Below are 17,800 nucleotides of genomic sequence, written 5' to 3' on the forward strand. Positions count from 1 at the left end.
GTTGATGATAATGAAATCCTTAAGTAAACGTTAAATGCTGCTGATTGACTCATTGACTTATAAGGATAGAATCATTTGGCACGTTTTGAATTATAGGTGTGAAATAATGATGAAATCCTTAACAAGCACTGATGCACACCGGATTGCAAATCATGTTTTCATTTCTCGTACAACAAAGTAATATTGAAAGGCAATAGATTCACCCAATAAAATAACTGAATCCTTTACAGGAATAATGACATATTCAAGGGCGAGTTTACGCATTTGTACACGTGCAAAACTGTGTGAATCTGTGCGAGTGTATTTTGTTTATGTTTTACGACTCGAGAATTGTGGATTTTGTGAGACGTCTATGTAATTCAAAGGTTTCGACAATTCGTACTTCATTCAGCACCTCAACCGATTTTCCTAAAATGCTAGATTGGAACCTAAAGAAATATGTTTGAAAACGTGATATATAAAGTTGATTCATGGAACTTATTTGATCTACCATCTCTCTTCATTACAACCACTAGGGGAAACCGCCAAATGTTGAACGGCTAAAATTCTTGCCTATTGTTGAACGCCCATAAGAAATGCACGTGCGTTCAACAATAGGCGAAGAAATTAGCCGTTCAACATTTGGCGAATTACCCTATGTAAAATAAAAGAAAGACGATGTCATCACTACGTGGATTAATCAATTTTAATTTGAATACACCGGATTGCTAGCAAACTGATACATGCTGGTAACTGCTCGGAAAGCATAGTAAATCGATTGAGGCGTGAAAGAGGTAAAAAATTGGAATGTACTTTCGGAACACATGTTTATACGTTAGAAAATCGGTGAAAGATAGAATTCGCTGTTGCTTGATGATATGGAACAAAACCAAACTCTATTTAAACGATGTTTCTCTTGCAAACACAATGTTCAATATGTTAGTGTGTCAATAGGGTAGATTGCTTACATAACCTATCAACCAGTTTCACATAGTCGAATCCTAAAGATATCACAACACAATCGATTTCTTCTGTGATGCGCCTTCAAAATCATATTCGGCATTAATCAACGCATACAGACCGCGTCGATCCAACGAGAAGGTGATTGCACCCTACACAGGAATTCGAATGACATTGATTTCAAAACGTTTGTCGCGTGTCCGTTAAATATAAAATTCAACCTTGAAAAGCTAATGGAAACGATGCACACTACATGACTACATCAATATTTCGGTTTGTGTGGAGGTTCGAACCCATTCAATCACCCATGTAAAAGAGGTCGATTGAATCTTTGCGGATACATCTCCGCATTGAGATAAGATAAGACAAAAATAAATCATTCGGACATAATAATCTCAGCATAAAACCGAGAATTTTGGTATCTACATATCTATCGAAAAGCATTACCTTCCGATTATTATGAATTAATAAGAAGTTTGTACGTTTTTGAGGGATTTTTATTGTCACGCTAGAGGCCTCCTAGTCACCTCTTATGTGTTTACGAGTTTGAACAAATATAGTACAGAGCATTGTACGTATATCGTAAACAATCGACACTAAGTATGCGCGTATGAGGTGCTAAAATATTTGCCGACAGCAACAAATGACAGAGGATGACGATGGCTGACGAGACTAAATGCGGTGACGTGACTTGAATAGTTGCGTTACTGTTTCGCTTTATGCTGTTTCCTTATTTTTTGAAGACAAAGTTCAATGTTTTATGGACTGTGTAAATTTTCCAGTGCCAAATAATTTCATTCGATTTGGTATAGATCAGCGGTTCTCAAAGTTTACTGGATAATGAGATACATGAGATAAAACTGGCTAATTTTAAACATGCAATAAATTTAGAGAATTCGTCAATGATAAAGATGATATATCAGAAATTGTTTGAGCTCTACATATTCGCGTCAATAGAGCAGACCGAAAAATATAGTTTTAAAGTGCTAATTCAAATCACTCCTAAACGCTAAGAATTGTTTTCACAAATATATTCGTTTTTTTAATCATATTAAAGTTTAATATTAGCGTTTAATGGATTCATTCACTTCGATTTATATTAAAACATTCTCAAAAATTATTCTGATAACTTCTTGCGTTAAAAACATTTATATCCGTCATAGAACGTGTTAATATTATTTCATTAAATTCCACCACATGATTGTAATTTTACTGATTTGTACGTGTTTTGACCGCAACAGTAAGGCTGTGACTCCAAACGACGCTCTACTGAGTATTCTATATATATTGATTCGAAATAAATTGAACATGTTTAGTGATACACCTGGAGATCGCCACCTGGAGATCGCCACTGCAGACAGAATCACAAATCGACCACGTTCTGATTGATGGACGGCACTTCTCCGACATTATCGACGTCAGGGCATATCGTGGCGCTAACATCGACTCTGACCACTATCTGGTGATGGTTAAACTGCGCCCAAAACTATCCGTCATCAACAATGTTCGGTACCGACGACCGCCGCGGTACGACCAAGAGCGACTGAAGCAACCTGATGTCGCCACTGCATACGTGCAGCATCTCGAGGCAGCGTTGTCGGAAAAAAGTGAGCTCGATGGGGCCCTCTTGAGAACTGCTGGAATACAGTTAAAGCAGCCATTAACGACGCAGTGGAGGACAACGTCGGGTATGTGGGTCGAAGTCGACGGAACGATTGGTTCGACGAAGAGTGCAGACAGATTCTGGAGGAGAAGGACGCAGCGCGGGCGGTCGCGCTGCAGCAAGGTACCCGGCAGAACGTGGAACGTTATAGACGGAAGCGGAGACAGCAGACCCGCCTTTTTCAGGAGAAGAAACGCCGCCACCTTGCGGCATGTCAAACTTCATAATTTTGCAAAACAAGTACACTGGAGTCCATTTCGGTGATTTTCGATCGAATTGGCCACCTTCCGGGTACTTCCAGGTAGACCTGTGCGCTGATTGAAATTTAACCGGCGGTGGCGTGATAGATCATTTTCAGCCAGCGGCGTCACGCCGTTGGTGATTGGCGGCGGCGTGGATCGGCGTGAACCAGTTTCAAGCGCCAAAATTTATTCAGAAGTTCCTCCACGAGTTTTTTTTAAAAGATCGTCAAGAAATTCCTTTGGACATTTCTCCAGATATTCCTCTATAAATGCCTCTGGAAAATTCTTCCAGATACTCCTCCCGGATATCGTCTGGAAGTTCCTTCAGGAAGCTTCTACAAGAATTACTCTAGGAATTTCTCCGGAAGTTCCTCCAGGAATTCCTCCGGAAGTTCCTCTAGGAATTCCTCCGGAAGTTTCTCCAGAAATTCCTCCGGAAGTTCCTCCGGAAGTACACTACTACCTCTAGGAATTCCTCCGGAAGTGCCTCCGGAAGTTCCTCTAGGAATTCCTCCGGAAGTTCCTCTGGGAATTCCTCCGGAAGTTCCTCTTGGAATTCCTCCGGAAGTTCCTCCAGGAATTCCTGTGGAAGTTCCTCCAGGAATTCCTGTGGAAGTTCCTCCAGGAATTCCTTTGGAAGTTCCTCCAGGAATTCCTTTGGAAGTTCCTCCAGGAATTCCTCCGGAAGTTCCTCCAGGAATTCCTCTGGAAGTTCCTCCAGGAATTCCTCTGGAAGTTCCTCCAGGAATTCTTCTGGAAGTTCCTCTAGGAATTATTCCGGAAGTTCCTCTAGGAATTATTCCGGAAGTTCCTCTAGGAATTATTCCGGAAGTTCCTCTAGGAATTATTCCGGAAGTTCCTCTAGGAAATCCTCCAGAAATTCCTGGAATCCAGGTGGCCAGTTCCAGTTTTACGGAGGAATTCCTGGAGGAACTTCCGGAGAAATTCCTGGAGGAACTTCCATAGAAATTCCTGGAGGAACTTCCGGAAGAGTTCATGGAGAAACTTCCGGAGGAATTCCTGGAGAAACTTCCGGAGGAACCTCCGGAGGAATTCCTGGAGGAACTCCTGAAGGCGAAATCAAGAAGGAGTTTCTGGAGGAACTTCCCAGAGGCACTTACGGAGGAATGTCCAAAGGAATTTCTTGACGATCTTTTAAAAAATCTAGTGGAGGAACTTCTGAAAGAATTCCTTGACGAACTTTTGAAGAAATTTTGGCGCTTGAAACTGGTTTACGCCGATCTACGCCACCGCTGATCACCAACGGCGTGACGCCGCCGCCGCTGCCTGGAAATGATCTATCACGCCACTGCCGGTAAAATTTCAATCAGCGCACAGGCCTACCTGGAAGTGCCCGGAGGGTAGCCAATTCGATCGAAAATCACCGAAATGGACTCCAGTGTACTAGTTTTGCAAAATCATGAAGTTTGACATGTCGCAAGATGGGTTCCAAGATTGAACGAAAATTGGCCACTTCCCCAAGAGAACCAGGCTTTGGAAGTACCCGGTGGTTGGCCAATTCGATCGAAAATCGCCGAAATGTACTCCAGTGTACTTGTTTTGCAAAATCACGAAGTTTGATATGTCGCAAGATGGGTTCCAAGAGCGAATGAAAATTGGCCACTTCCCCAAGGGAACCAGGCTCTGGAAGTTGTTGTTTATTGTTGTTATAATGATCATCCGACATTGTATGTTTGTCTTAATGAATCTTAACTCTAAAAACCTAAATTCTACGATTACTTTGTCAATCGAAGTCAAAATTCGAATACGTCTCGTTGAATACGATCATCATTGATCGAATTGGTTCATTCAGGTCGTAGTCATGGTGTCGTCGAGGCAAACGGAAGAAAGCACTAGAACGGAACGTATACGCAGGCACATTGATGTCCATTAGCGCCAAAATATTGGGGGCATCCGCTTCTCCAACCAGAACTTTGGCAACAAAAATCGCTTTCGCGTTTCTCCTACGCTGTCTTAGAGTTTCGATGCCAATCAATTGACATCTGGCTGCATACGGTGGAAGGTGCGATGGGTAATTCCAGGGCAGAAAACGTAGGGCGAATCTTATGAATTTTCATTGCACCGATTCAAATCTTTCGATCATTGTTGTTTGATACGGATCCCATACCAACGAAGCTGTTTCCAGGATAGGACGGACCAACGTAACGTATAATGACTTCAACGTATATGGGTCACGAAATTCTTTAGTGATTTTAGACACAAACCCAAGTTGACGACGAGCTCGCTTGATTACTTCTTCTTGGTGTTCTTTGAACGTCAGCTCGGCATCCAGAACAACTCCAAGATCTCGAACAGAAAAAGCACGGTTTAGCGGTTCATCACCGATTACGTAGTTGTATATGATCGGGCACTTCTTGCGATGGAAACTTATGATGGAACATTTTGGCACGCTCAAAGTCATGTGATTGGCTCGACACCAGACGAGAAGCCGATCTAAGAGCTCCTGCAGCTTGATGCAATCCGACGGTTGATCGATTACAACATATATTTTCATGTCGTCAGCATATAAAATGCAGTAGCCTTCACCAATGTACATGACTACATCGTTGAAAAATAGGGAGAAAAGCAACTGCCCAAGATTGCTTCCCTGTGGTACACCAGACCCGTTTGTGAACCAATCCGAAACAGATGAGCCTATTTTTACAGCCAGTTTTCTATCACACAGATAGGATCTGAACCAACAAACAAGCCGAGAAGAAGAAAAAACCGACTGAACGAAAATTGGCCACTTCCCCAAGGGAACCAGGCCCTGGAAGTACCCGAAGGGTGGCCAATTCTATCGAAAATCGCCGAATTTCCTCCAGTGTACTTGTTTTGCAAAATCATGAAGTTTGATATGTCGCAAGATGGGTTCCAAGAGCGAATGAAAATTGGCCACTTCCCCAAGGGAACCAGGCCATGGAAGTACCCGGAAGGTGGCCAATTCGATCGAAAATCGTCGAAATGTACTCCAGTGTACTTGTTTTGCAAAATAATGAAGTTTGATATGTCGCAAGATGGGTTCCAAGAGCAAATGAAAATTGGCCACTTCCCCAAGGGAACCAGGCCCTGGAAGTACCCGGAGGGTGGCCAATTCGATCGAAAATCGCCGAAATGTACTCCAGTGTAGTTGTTTTGCAAAATCATGAAGTTTGACATGTCGCACGATGGATTTCGAAGCCGATCTGCCGGTGATCAGTGTTGTCCTACACTCAAGGCAAAAAATTCTGCTCTTTAATTTTACTCCATCTCAACGATTTTATAGTCTCAACTAAGTAAGTTCAACTAATAGAAGGATATTTGAATTTTCTAAATGTCATGGCAAACTGTCAAAAAACTGCACTCCAGAGCCACAGGAGCGCGCGCGCTGAAAATACACTCCAGTGAAAACACTCCAGTGTATTTTCAGTGCGCGCGCTCCTGTGGCTCTGGAGTGCATTTTTTTGACAGTTTGCCATGACATTTAGAAAATTCAAATATCCTTCTATTAGTTGAACTTACTTAGTTGAGACTATAAAATCGTTGAGATGGAGTAAAATTAAAGAGCAGAATTTTTTTGCCTTGAGTGTAGGACAACACTGCCGGTGATCATTTTTTCCGGGAGGGAGGTAACCCCAGTACTCCCCGGAATATATCCGGAACCATGACCATTGCACAAAAATTGACCTCGGTTCCTAAAACTATAGGAATTTTGTGATCGATTAATGATCCGAGTATCCCAAAATTAAATATGTTTTCAGGGGATGTTGGAATGCGATTTTAGGTGAGCAATAAGAAACTTTCGATGCAGAATCAAGACCCATATTAGAGAAGGCAGTGCAAAACTGTACTCGCGGATACACAACATGTTGGCTTTGGGGGAGTTGATAGTAACTAACAGCGCTCAACTGCGACACATGAGGGCGCCGGTAGTGCGAAGCCGTACTCGCGGATGCACAACGTGTTGGCTTTGGGGGAGTTGATAGTAACTAACAGCGCTCAACTGCGACACATGAGGGCGCCGGTAGTGCGAAGCCGTACTCGCGGATGCACAACATGTTGGCTTTGGGGGAGTTGATAGTAACTAACAGCGCTCAACTGCGACACATGAGGGCGCCGGTAGTGCGAAGTCGTACTCGCGGATGCACAACATGTTGGCTTTGGGGGAGGTGATAGTAACTAACCGCGCTCAACTGCGACACATGAGGGCGCCGGTAGTGCGAAGCCGTACTCGCGGATGCACAACATGTTGGCTTTGGGGGAGTTGATAGTAACTAACAGCGCTCAACTGCGACACATGAGGGCGCCGGTAGTGCGAAGCCGTACTCGCGGATGCACAACATTTAAAACCGTTTGGTTTACTATTTTTGTACACACAGTTGATAGTAACTATCATACTGAGACCTATGTAGGCGAATCTGAGTTTCAATTAGCTAAAATAGACCAAAACAAATTTTTGCTTTAGTAGAAAGCTTCTTAGTTGTCGACTAAGCGTGACTAATCAGGACGGCAGGGCTGTATGATCCGAGTATCCCAAAATTAAATATGTTTTCAGGGGATGTTGGAATGCGATTTTAGGTGAGCAATAAGAAACTTTCGATGCAGAATCAAGACCCATATTAGAGAAGGCAGTGCAAAACTGTACTCGCGGATACACAACATGTTGGCTTTGGGGGAGTTGATAGTCACTAACAGCGCTCAACTGCGACACATGAGGGCGCCGGTAGTGCGAAGCCGTACTCGCGGATGCACAACATGTTGGCTTTGGGGGAGTTGATAGTCACTAACAGCGCTCAACTGCGACACATGAGGGCGCCGGTAGTGCGAAGCCGTACTCGCGGATGCACAACATGTTGGCTTTGGGCGAGTTGATAGTAACTAACAGCGCTCAACTGCGACACATGAGGGCGCCGGTAGTGCGAAGTCGTACTCGCGGATGCACAACATGTTGGCTTTGGGGGAGTTGATAGTAACTAACAGCGCTCAACTGCGACACATGAGGGCGCCGGTAGTGCGAAGTCGTACTCGCGGATGCACAACATGTTGGCTTTGGGGGAGGTGACAGTAACTAACAGCGCTCAACTGCGACACATGAGGGCGCCGGTAGTGCGAAGCCGTACTCGCGGATGCACAACATGTTGGCTTTGGGGGAGTTGATAGTAACTAACAGCGCTCAACTGCGACACATGAGGGCGCCGGTAATGCGAAGCCGTACTCGCGGATGCACAACATGTTGGCTTTGGGGGAGTTGATAGTAACTAACAGCGCTCAACTGCGACACATGAGGGCGCCGGTAGTGCGAAGTCGTACTCGCGGATGCACAACATGTTGGCTTTGGGGGAGTTGATAGTAACTAACAGCGCTCAACTGCGACACATGAGGGCGCCGGTAGTGCGAAGCCGTACTCGCGGATGCACAACATGTTGGCTTTGGGGGAGTTGATAGTAACTAACAGCGCTCAACTGCGACACATGAGGGCGCCGGTAGTGCGAAGTCGTACTCGCGGATGCACAACATGTTGGCTTTGGGGATTCGATAGTAACTAACAGCGCTCAACTGCGACACATGAGGGCGCCGGTAGTGCGAAGCCGTACTCGCGGATGCACAACATGTTGGCTTTGGGGGAGTTGATAGTAACTAACAGCGCTCAACTGCGACACATGAGGGCGCCGGTAGTGCGAAGCCGTACTCGCGGATGCACAACATGTTGGCTTTGTGGGAGTTGATAGTAACTAACAGCGCTCAACTGCGACACATGAGGGCGCCGGTAGTGCGAAGTCGTACTCGCGGATGCACAACATGTTGGCTTTAGGGGAGTTGATAGTAACTAACAGCGCTCAACTGCGACACATGAGGGCGCCGGTAGTGCGAAGCCGTACTCGCGGATGCACAACATGTTGGCTTTGGAGGAGTTGATAGTAACTAACAGCGCTCAACTGCGACACATGAGGGCGCCGGTAGTGCGAAGTCGTACTCGCGGATGCACAACATGTTGGCTTTGGGGGAGTTGATAGTAACTAACAGCGCTCAACTGCGACACATGAGGGCGCCGGTAGTGCGAAGCCGTACTCGCGGATGCACAACATGTTGGCTTTGGGGGAGTTGATAGTAACTAACAGCGCTCAACTGCGACACATGAGGGCGCCGGTAGTGCGAAGTCGTACTCGCGGATGCACAACATGTTGGCTTTGTGGGAGTTGATAGTAACTAACAGCGCTCAACTGCGACACATGAGGGCGCCGGTAGTGCGAAGCCGTACTGGCGGAGGCAAAACAGGTGGGCTTGGGGGAGTTGATAGTAACTAACAGCGCTCAACTGCGACACATGAGGGCGCCGGTAGTGCGAAGCCGTACTCGCGGATGCACAACATTTAAAAACCGTTTGGTTTACTATTTTTGTACACACAGTTGATAGTAACTATCATACTGAGACCTATGTAGGCGAATCTGAGTTTCAATTAGCTAAAATAGACCAAAACAAATTTTTGCTTTAGTAGAAAGCTTCTTAGTTGTCGACTAAGCGTGACTAATCAGGACGGCAGGGCTGTATGATCCGAGTATCCCAAAATTAAATATGTTTTCAGGGGATGTTGGAATGCGATTTTAGGTGAGCAATAAGAAACTTTCGATGCAGAATCAAGACCCATATTAGAGAAGGCAGTGCAAAACTGTACTCGCGGATACACAACATGTTGGCTTTGGGGGAGTTGATAGTAACTAACAGCGCTCAACTGCGACACATGAGGGCGCCGGTAGTGCGAAGCCGTACTCGCGGATGCACAACATGTTGGCTTTGGGGGAGTTGATAGTAACTAACAGCGCTCAACTGCGACACATGAGGGCGCCGGTAGTGCGAAGCCGTACTCGCGGATGCACAACATGTTGGCTTTGGGGGAGCTGATAGTAACTAACAGCGCTCAACTGCGACACATGAGGGCGCCGGTAGTGCGAAGTCGTACTCGCGGATGCACAACATGTTGGCTTTGGGGGAGTTGATAGTAACTAACAGCGCTCAACTGCGACACATGAGGGCGCCGGTAGTGCGAAGCCGTACTCGCGGATGCACAACATGTTGGCTTTGGGGGAGTTGATAGTAACTAACAGCGCTCAACTGCGACACATGAGGGCGCCGGTAGTGCGAAGCCGTACTCGCGGATGCACAACATTTAAAACCGTTTGGTTTACTATTTTTGTACACACAGTTGATAGTAACTATCATACTGAGACCTATGTAGGCGAATCTGAGTTTCAATTAGCTAAAATAGACCAAAACAAATTTTTGCTTTAGTAGAAAGCTTCTTAGTTGTCGACTAAGCGTGACTAATCAGGACGGCAGGGCTGGATCGATTCCAGTAAATTTCTTGAAAATCCGTTAGAAATTGGCTGAGCTGCATGGTTTTGAATTTTGAGTTTTGTCGTAAAATGGGGGTTGGGGACGTACGTGTTAATTCCTTCTTTTTTTTCTTTTTCCTACTTTTTTATTCATTTTTTTCCTTCTTTCTTCTTAAAACCTTCCTAGTTTCTGTTTCTTTATTGCTCCTTCATTCTGTCTTTCTTCTTAGTTCTTCTTCCATAATTCTTCCTTCTTAATTCCTCCTTTCATGTTCCTATTTCCTTCTTCCTTCTTCTGCCTTCCTTGTTCCTTCTTGCTTCTTCCTTTCTTCTTGATTCTTCTTCCTTTATTTTGCTTTGTTCTTCTTCTTCCTTCTTCATTCATTCCTTTTGCTTTCTTATTTCTTCCTTTCGCTTGTTTTTTTCTTTTTCTTCTTTCTTCCTTCTTTCATTACCTTGTTTTTTACCCTTTCTGTCTTCTTTCCTCTACCTTCTTCCTTTTCCAAATTTCTTCTTCCTTATTCTCTTTTCTCTATTATTTATTCATTCTACCTTCTTCCTTCTTCTTACTTACTTCTTTCTTCCTTTTCTTCTTTTTGTCCTTTCTTCTTCTTTCTTATTACCCTCTTCCTTGTCCCTTGTTTTTTCATCTTTATTTCTTCTTTCATCCTGTTTTTTCCATATTTTTCCTTTCTTTGTCCTTTTTCTTTCTTTTTTCTTTTAGCTACTTCCTTTTCTTTTTTCTTCATTCTTGTTTCTTCTTCTTTCTTCCTTCTTCATTCCTCCATCTTTCTTGTTTCTTCTTCTATTTCCATCTTCCTTTTTCTATGTTCTTTCTTCAATCTATCATCTTTTTTCCTTCTCCATTCTTCCGTCTTCTTTCTCTCTTCTTCCGTTTTCTTCCCTCTTCTTCTCCTATTTATTAGTTATTCTTTATTCTTTATCCTTTTTTCTTTATTCATCATTCTCTATTATTTATTCTTTCTTCTTTTTTCTTCATTCTTAATTCTTTATTTTTTATTCTTTATTATTTATTCTTTATTCTTTATTTTTTATTCTTTATTCTTTATTCTTTACCCAGAGGTAAACCAGCAGAGCTGAAAGCCTCTTTATTAATGAAAATAAAATAATTATTTATTCTTTATTCTTCATCCTTTATTCTCTATTCATCATTCTCTATTCTTTATTCATTATTCACCAACTACTAAACATAGTTAGTATAACATATCGTATGGTTGGAATTCATTTCATCCCATCTATTTCAGCCTTTCGATACATTTCAGCCTTCTGATACTTTCAGCCTTTTGAGACTTTCAGCCTGTCGGGATTTCAGCCTTTTGAGTTCAGCCTTATGAGTATTCAGCCTTATGTGTTTCAGCCTTTCGTAGGACACCCACAAATAGAACGATTTCAGATAGTAAAATTGTGATAGGAGCGAAAATAATAATTAGGGTCTTAGAGGGTTAATAAGGGTCCTCCGGCTCTGCGACACCACGTAGTTGGAGAACAATTAATGTACCTTTTATCTTTCTATCTTTTTTTTTTGCAGATTTGTGATGAGGCATGCATCCGTATGGATGTGCATTCTGACGTTCTATAACCTCCAATCGTCTTCGTTAGCTGCAATCGTACCCCCACCATGGAGTGACCCGAATAAAAATCCCTGTGCCAGTCAACCCGGTGGATGGCAGCTACTTTATTGGCCTCCGCTCAAAAAATGTTACAAAATTTTTCAGCTAGGGTATCCCTGCCCCGAAACAATGGAACTAAGCCCGGTAGGAGTGGGATCCACTAGCACGGGATCGACAGCAGAGTGCCGCTGTCCACCAGGAACCGCTCAATCCCCATTAACGAAACGATGCCATCGGTTATTCGAGCGAGAGCCTTGCGAGTTTGGACAATTTTTCGCACCGCTTGCCGATACAGATGTGAAGAGTGCCATGTAAAAACGCCCTTCAATGCTGCTTTACACCATACGTTACACAGAGACAGGACAAAAATTCTTATCAAATATTTTATTACAGACCAAAACAACGATGGGGTACATGTAAATCGGCACAAATGTGTGAGAGTGGAATGATTTACTGGCCACAGGACAACAAATGTTACCAACTGTATACCAAAGGACCCTGCGCGAAGGGAAAGTTAATGAGCTTAGATTCTGATGGAATAGCTAAATGCAAGGTATGGAGTAATGATATATTTTGTTAGAATTTCATCGTTATATCTATATTTCCAGTGTAAAGACGAAGGGGAGTTGAGCAATTATTTCTATGACGAGACGGAAACATGCCATGAATTTTTCACTAAGGGACCATGCTTGCGCACAGGAGAGCTATTTCTCCCTTCAAAGAAGTGTGCATGCCATCAAAGATTGCCACATTTTCATAACGAATCAAATCAATGTTACGAATTAGGCACTATTGGGCCTTGTCCTGTTGGGCACACATTCATTATAACCGATAAAAGGGGGCAACAAGAGGTAAGCTCAATGAAGGCAGAGTGTCGATGTAAAGAAAACTACGTTCTATGGAAGGACGGTTATTGCTACAAGTTGTATACACAGGGCCCATGTGAGACAGGATCCTTTCTGATAGATTCAAACGTTTGCTTACCTAACCCATGTGAGAAAGGTAGATTGTATTTTCCTAAAGAAAAAACATGTTATCGAATAGGATCACAGGGTCCCTGCACTTTGCACCAGGTGGTTATATTTGACTTTACAACAAGACCGTCATTGGATGGCATTTCCTATAACGGAATTTGCGGATGCTCTGGAGTCATCCATAACTTAGATCAGTCATGTACAGATGATGAAGTTCCTAAAAGTGCTTGTGATAGTACGCCTGATATGGTGGAGATAAATAAACAATGTTATAAGCTTTACACTCGTGGGCTTTGCGGTCCAGGACAGTGGCTTGAACCGAAAAGACATCGTCAAATGTTCGTGCGGCTACATGCGTCTGTAGGCCAGGATACACTCCATATGATTCACCGATGCAAAACGGCGTAATCGGCTGTCAACCACCGGCCGTGGGACTCGCCAGGTATTTGAACGAAAAGGATATTTTCAATAAGTTTCGGAAACGTTACGTTGGCAATCCCGTATTAGCAACGTAGAACTAACAAACTAGCGGTACTAAATTTTTACCAAGCATGCGACGCAACTAATGATGTTAACTCTTCCCTTAGTAGTATAATAGCATGGACCGGTAAAGAAAGTTGGTATTTTTATGTCGAACAAGCCGTTCTGAATTACAATCGCTTGAATAAAATCTATTTTAATCAATTTACTAGGTGGTTCATGAGCCTGTTAGGATTTGCATCGCCCGAACCAGAGGAATACTAAGTTACCAAAAGAAAAGTGCTGTGGCATCGAATTTTCCCGAATGACAACGAGATATTCACAATATTAGTTTGTAAGGCACCTTATTCGCTTCATAAGTCTAGTGTGTAACATTGCCTACGCACTGGATTCTAGTTTAGGATAAGCAGGAGTGCCATAGTTGCGGAAATTATTGAATAAACATTCAAATCCATCATTCCAAATGCCAATGCTGACTGAGTAGGTTAGGTAAAAAGAATTATAGGTACAATAAAAGAAATTACAAAAAATGTACTTACTCAAGTTTCCTTTCAAGCCGATCAATTGTGTCCCTCATTTCAATTTTGTTTGTTTTTAAGGTGCTGAGTTCTGCTTCGACTGTGTAAAGCTTTTCTGTTTTCTTGTCGAGCTCCATCTGTAATATTGATTTTATATTAAGGGACAATCATGCTTATTTGCAGGTTATAATATAGAGAGAAAACTCAGATCTTATTTGTTAGTAAGTCTAGTCCTTCTTCATATGAGTAACCAAAAAATCTTATTCAGGCATCACAGACGATCATTTCGAGTCTCGTTATACAAGGTTTCGTTATACCTATGTGTAAATGTACTTTACTTTTTATTTTGAAATCTAGATAAATGTGGCGTATGAAGAATAAAATTGCCCTGCAAAATGTCCATTTTACGATGTTACTCTATAGTTCAGGTGCTGAGTTTTCTATCTTGATTGAAATAAATACAAAATAATGAATTACTTACCAAAAGTTTGTCTTTCTCCTGTTGCAGCGAAGCGTTTGATGCTTTCAACACGCTTATATCCCCTCTTAGTTTGCCAATATCTTTCTGGGCGTGTTCAATTGTTCCATCAACTTTAGTTAATTTAGCTTCAGCACTGTCCAGCTGATTCTCAGAGCAGATCAGCCTGTTTTGATGTTGTAGCAAGGCCCGTTCTGTTTGTTCATGCAGAATTTTCAACTGCGAATGGCTAATCTTCATTTTTTTAAAACTGCTTTCAACATTCTGCAAACGCTCCTGTAAATCACGGTTGTCGTCTTTCAACATTTGCAACGTAGTTTGAGAAGAACTCTGAGCGCACAAAACATCGCGTTTTTCAGCCTCTAGCTTTGCAATCTTTGAACTGTAACTGATGATGGTTTCCTCATGTTTAGCTTTTTCATCCTTTTGACTTTTGGTTGCCAATTTCAATTTAGTCCTCAATGAGTCCCTTTCAGCTTCCAGCTGCTGCACTTCTCTTCTGGCAGCATCTCTTTCGCGTTCTACTCGATGGAACGCCGATTGAACTGATAGTGACGTTTGACCAGAAAATGCAGAATCTGCCGTTCGCAAACGAGGGGCAACACCAGCTTGGTTGAATATCGTTTTCTGTTCACTTTCCAATTGGGCTATTCTATCGGTTTTATACACGCTTTCACTATTAAGTTTTATAATATTCTCTCGCAGTTGCATGATTTCTTTAGAAAGAAGATCTCGATTCGATTCCGCATGTTTTAAGGAGTTCTCCAAGGATAAACATTTCTCTTTCAATTCATCAATCTCAACATCATTCTGATGGGAGTCGGCACCAACAAATGCGATTTGATTTGATATCTTGAGCTTCAATTTTGAATACTTTGATTTGATTTTCTCATAGTCTGTTAGAAATGTTTGTTCACGTTGTTTCAATTCATTCAGTTGTTTATAGAGGGCTCGTTTCTCTTCATTTGCTTGCTTCAAAGCATTTTGAAGAGTTGAATCCAGAGAGCATGCCGATGCCGAGGAACTCACCGGTGTGGATCCTGACGTTCTTGCTGCCAACAAAGTTTCTAACTCTTTGATTCTCATATTTGAGCGTTGCAACCGTATCTGCAGGTCAGAATTTTCCCTATCTTTATTCAAAATGTTCAAGTTTGCTTCCGATTCTACGTTCAGAGCTACATTCTCAATCTCCTTCAGTTCTTGCTCCAATTGTTTGTTGCGCTCGGATAGCTTGTGTATTTTCTTACCAGCGCTTTGCTGATTTTCCAACGCTTCAGTTAGTTTGTTTTGAATGGATGTTTTTTCTTCCTGAAGTCCTTTGACATCTTCCGTCAAGGTGTTCACATTGCGATAGCAACAGTCCTTTGCGAGAGCGGCTGCAGGTCGACCACCAGCAAACAATGCTCCAAGCCGTTGAATTTCGCGATCACGGCAGTCAATCTGAAATGTTTTTTTTAATGAATTACTAATTGTCTAAAGGGACTCCATATAAGTGGAGAGGTTTTATAATTACAAATTTACAAATGATGCCTTCTCAGTAAACATTCATACAAATAACAATCATTGATTGAAAACTTTATTTTAGGAAATGGTCATTTTAGGCTGAGAGGAAAAATATGTCCTAAATCTAATCGCTCGAATTTATTTTTTTTCAATCTTTCGTTTATTTGGAAGGCTCATTTGCCGTGATGCCGTACGGAGCCGAAATCAAGTTTAACAATACATTTCTTGATTCTTATACATAGTGTTAGTTTTGGGGAACCGAAAGACTCGCGCGGTTTAGTCGAGGTTAGGGAATACAATAATACAGTAGGAAAGGAAAGGATTTTAGGGTGCTTAAATAATTACGATGCTGATGTTCACAAAGTTGACATTCCTCGCTTTTTTACATCTGTAACGGGACAAACAAACTTTTTTGGGAGAATCGCTCGAAATCGAGATATTGATCCTCGAACATGACCATTTTGTATGTAATTCAGCGCTGGTGTTATAATTATTTCCGGGGGTGTAATTTAGGGGACTTCCACAATAATTATGATTTTATAACATCGAATACCTTCTTAGCTGTCGTAATCCAAAGTGAGGCAGTATCAAAAACTACGATTACGAATTTTAATTACGTTTCATGAATTTATACAGAAATAAAGATTAAAAACAATGTATTTTATAGCCTTGAATTTGTGTTACAGTTTATTGTAAAAGCCCCTACGAATTCTTTTAAATGTCTCTCCGGAAACTTCATTCGAAAATTTATTCAGAGTTTCCATCGTAGATTTTTTCAGGTATTCCTCCGAAAATTCCTCCAGAGATTGCTTCAAAAAATCCTTCAGAAATTCTATCGGAAATTCATCCAGGAAAAAAAATTAATATTTCATACAAAAAATGTGACATAGGGGGAGGGGTGGTTGAAAATGGCCTACAAAATTAATCTGACCTTGCTTCTATTGCCAGAGTGGGAGAAACTGCTCAACTTTGGGATTTCTACAAAGCAATGAAAATCGCAGAACACGCCATGTCTAAAGAAACCAATGCCAAGTCTAAATGAAAGAATCAGTGCAAACGAAGTGCAGGAGATAATTTTTCCACCTTATACGTTATTCCTTATCCTTACTTGACAACACCCTTATTTTTCATAAATTTGCATAATTCTGGTTATTCACCTGGTTAGTTCTATACCTTAGTACCGCACCCAATGATTTCGTGAATAAGTCTGCCAGTTGATTTCTCGTGTTAATGTATTTCACCGTAACTTGTCCAGTGGTTCGCCACTCTTCACCATACCTATACGCCTTGTTTATCTTCGAAAATAATGATGGTATCGGTAAATAATGCATGTGTTGAAGATAGCACTGCTGACAACCAAATAACCTCCGAAACCGCAGAACTCAATAGTTCTGAAGTGTCGTCTTGTTTGTACTGCAGCTGTTTTGATTTTGATCCCTTTAGGTAAAGAACTTGTACTATACGCTTCAGCCACTGCCATTTTGTTGTTTTTGGTTTCTGCTGATATCGTCCCAAAAGTTCAACGGAAAAACATAAGTCTGGTCTGGTACAAAGCATTATGTACACGATCGTGTACCCAGAAGCTCACGGTAATGTTCATCCGTTACATCCCGAGAGACTTGCAACCCCTTTCCCTCTTTTTGTTTTTCGCAGGATTGCATCAGCCTGTCGACTTGAATCGAGCCAATAGTTTGTCGATATTCTTTTCATTTTCATCGCATCTCTCCATCCTCGAATGCGCCCCACGCTCGCCAAGTCGTTCTGTACCAAGTCAGCCCACCTTGCTCGCTACGCTCCACGCCGTCTCGTACCTGCCGGATTGGAAGCGGAAACCATCTGGCACTCTTACAACATGCCCTGCCCATCGTACCCTTCCGATTTTAGCTACCTTCTGGATGCTGGGTTCGCCGTAGAGCTGGGCGAGTTTGTGATTCATCATTCGTCGCCGCACACCGTCTTCTTGCACATCAGCAAAGACGGTCCTAAAAATCCACGTGAAAACCTTGCAACTGAATACTCTAGGGTTATCCATATTTGACTTGGAACCAAACCACATCTCTGC

At 42.3% G+C, this 17,800-nt stretch overlaps 2 protein-coding genes across 5 annotated transcripts in view; one reads left to right on the forward strand and one right to left on the reverse strand.

The window, feature by feature from the left end:
- The window catches only part of LOC134204392 (uncharacterized), a 38,480-nt gene extending 24,968 nt beyond the window's left edge, over positions 1-13,512 (forward strand). Inside the window, 5 exon segments of the mRNA XM_062679210.1 lie at positions 11,704-12,096; positions 12,179-12,338; positions 12,394-13,078; positions 13,081-13,201; positions 13,452-13,512. Coding sequence (XP_062535194.1) covers positions 11,711-12,096; positions 12,179-12,338; positions 12,394-13,078; positions 13,081-13,201; positions 13,452-13,503 — 1,404 coding nt within the window. The 5' untranslated portion in view covers positions 11,704-11,710 and the 3' untranslated portion in view covers positions 13,504-13,512.
- LOC134204390 (centrosomal protein of 135 kDa-like) overlaps positions 1-17,800 on the reverse strand; it is a 120,922-nt gene that overhangs the window by 55,035 nt on the left and 48,087 nt on the right. For all 4 annotated transcript variants that reach the window (XM_062679206.1, XM_062679208.1, XM_062679207.1 and 1 more), the window contains exons 4-5: positions 14,239-15,675; positions 13,779-13,894 (exon numbers count right to left, since the gene is read on the reverse strand). In XM_062679206.1, the coding sequence (XP_062535190.1) occupies positions 13,779-13,894; positions 14,239-15,675 (1,553 nt within the window). The remainder of the gene's footprint in view (positions 1-13,778; positions 13,895-14,238; positions 15,676-17,800) is intronic.

This window comes from Armigeres subalbatus, unplaced genomic scaffold, assembly GCF_024139115.2.
Source record: "Armigeres subalbatus isolate Guangzhou_Male unplaced genomic scaffold, GZ_Asu_2 Contig561, whole genome shotgun sequence".
NCBI classification, from domain to species: Eukaryota; Metazoa; Arthropoda; class Insecta; order Diptera; family Culicidae; genus Armigeres; species Armigeres subalbatus.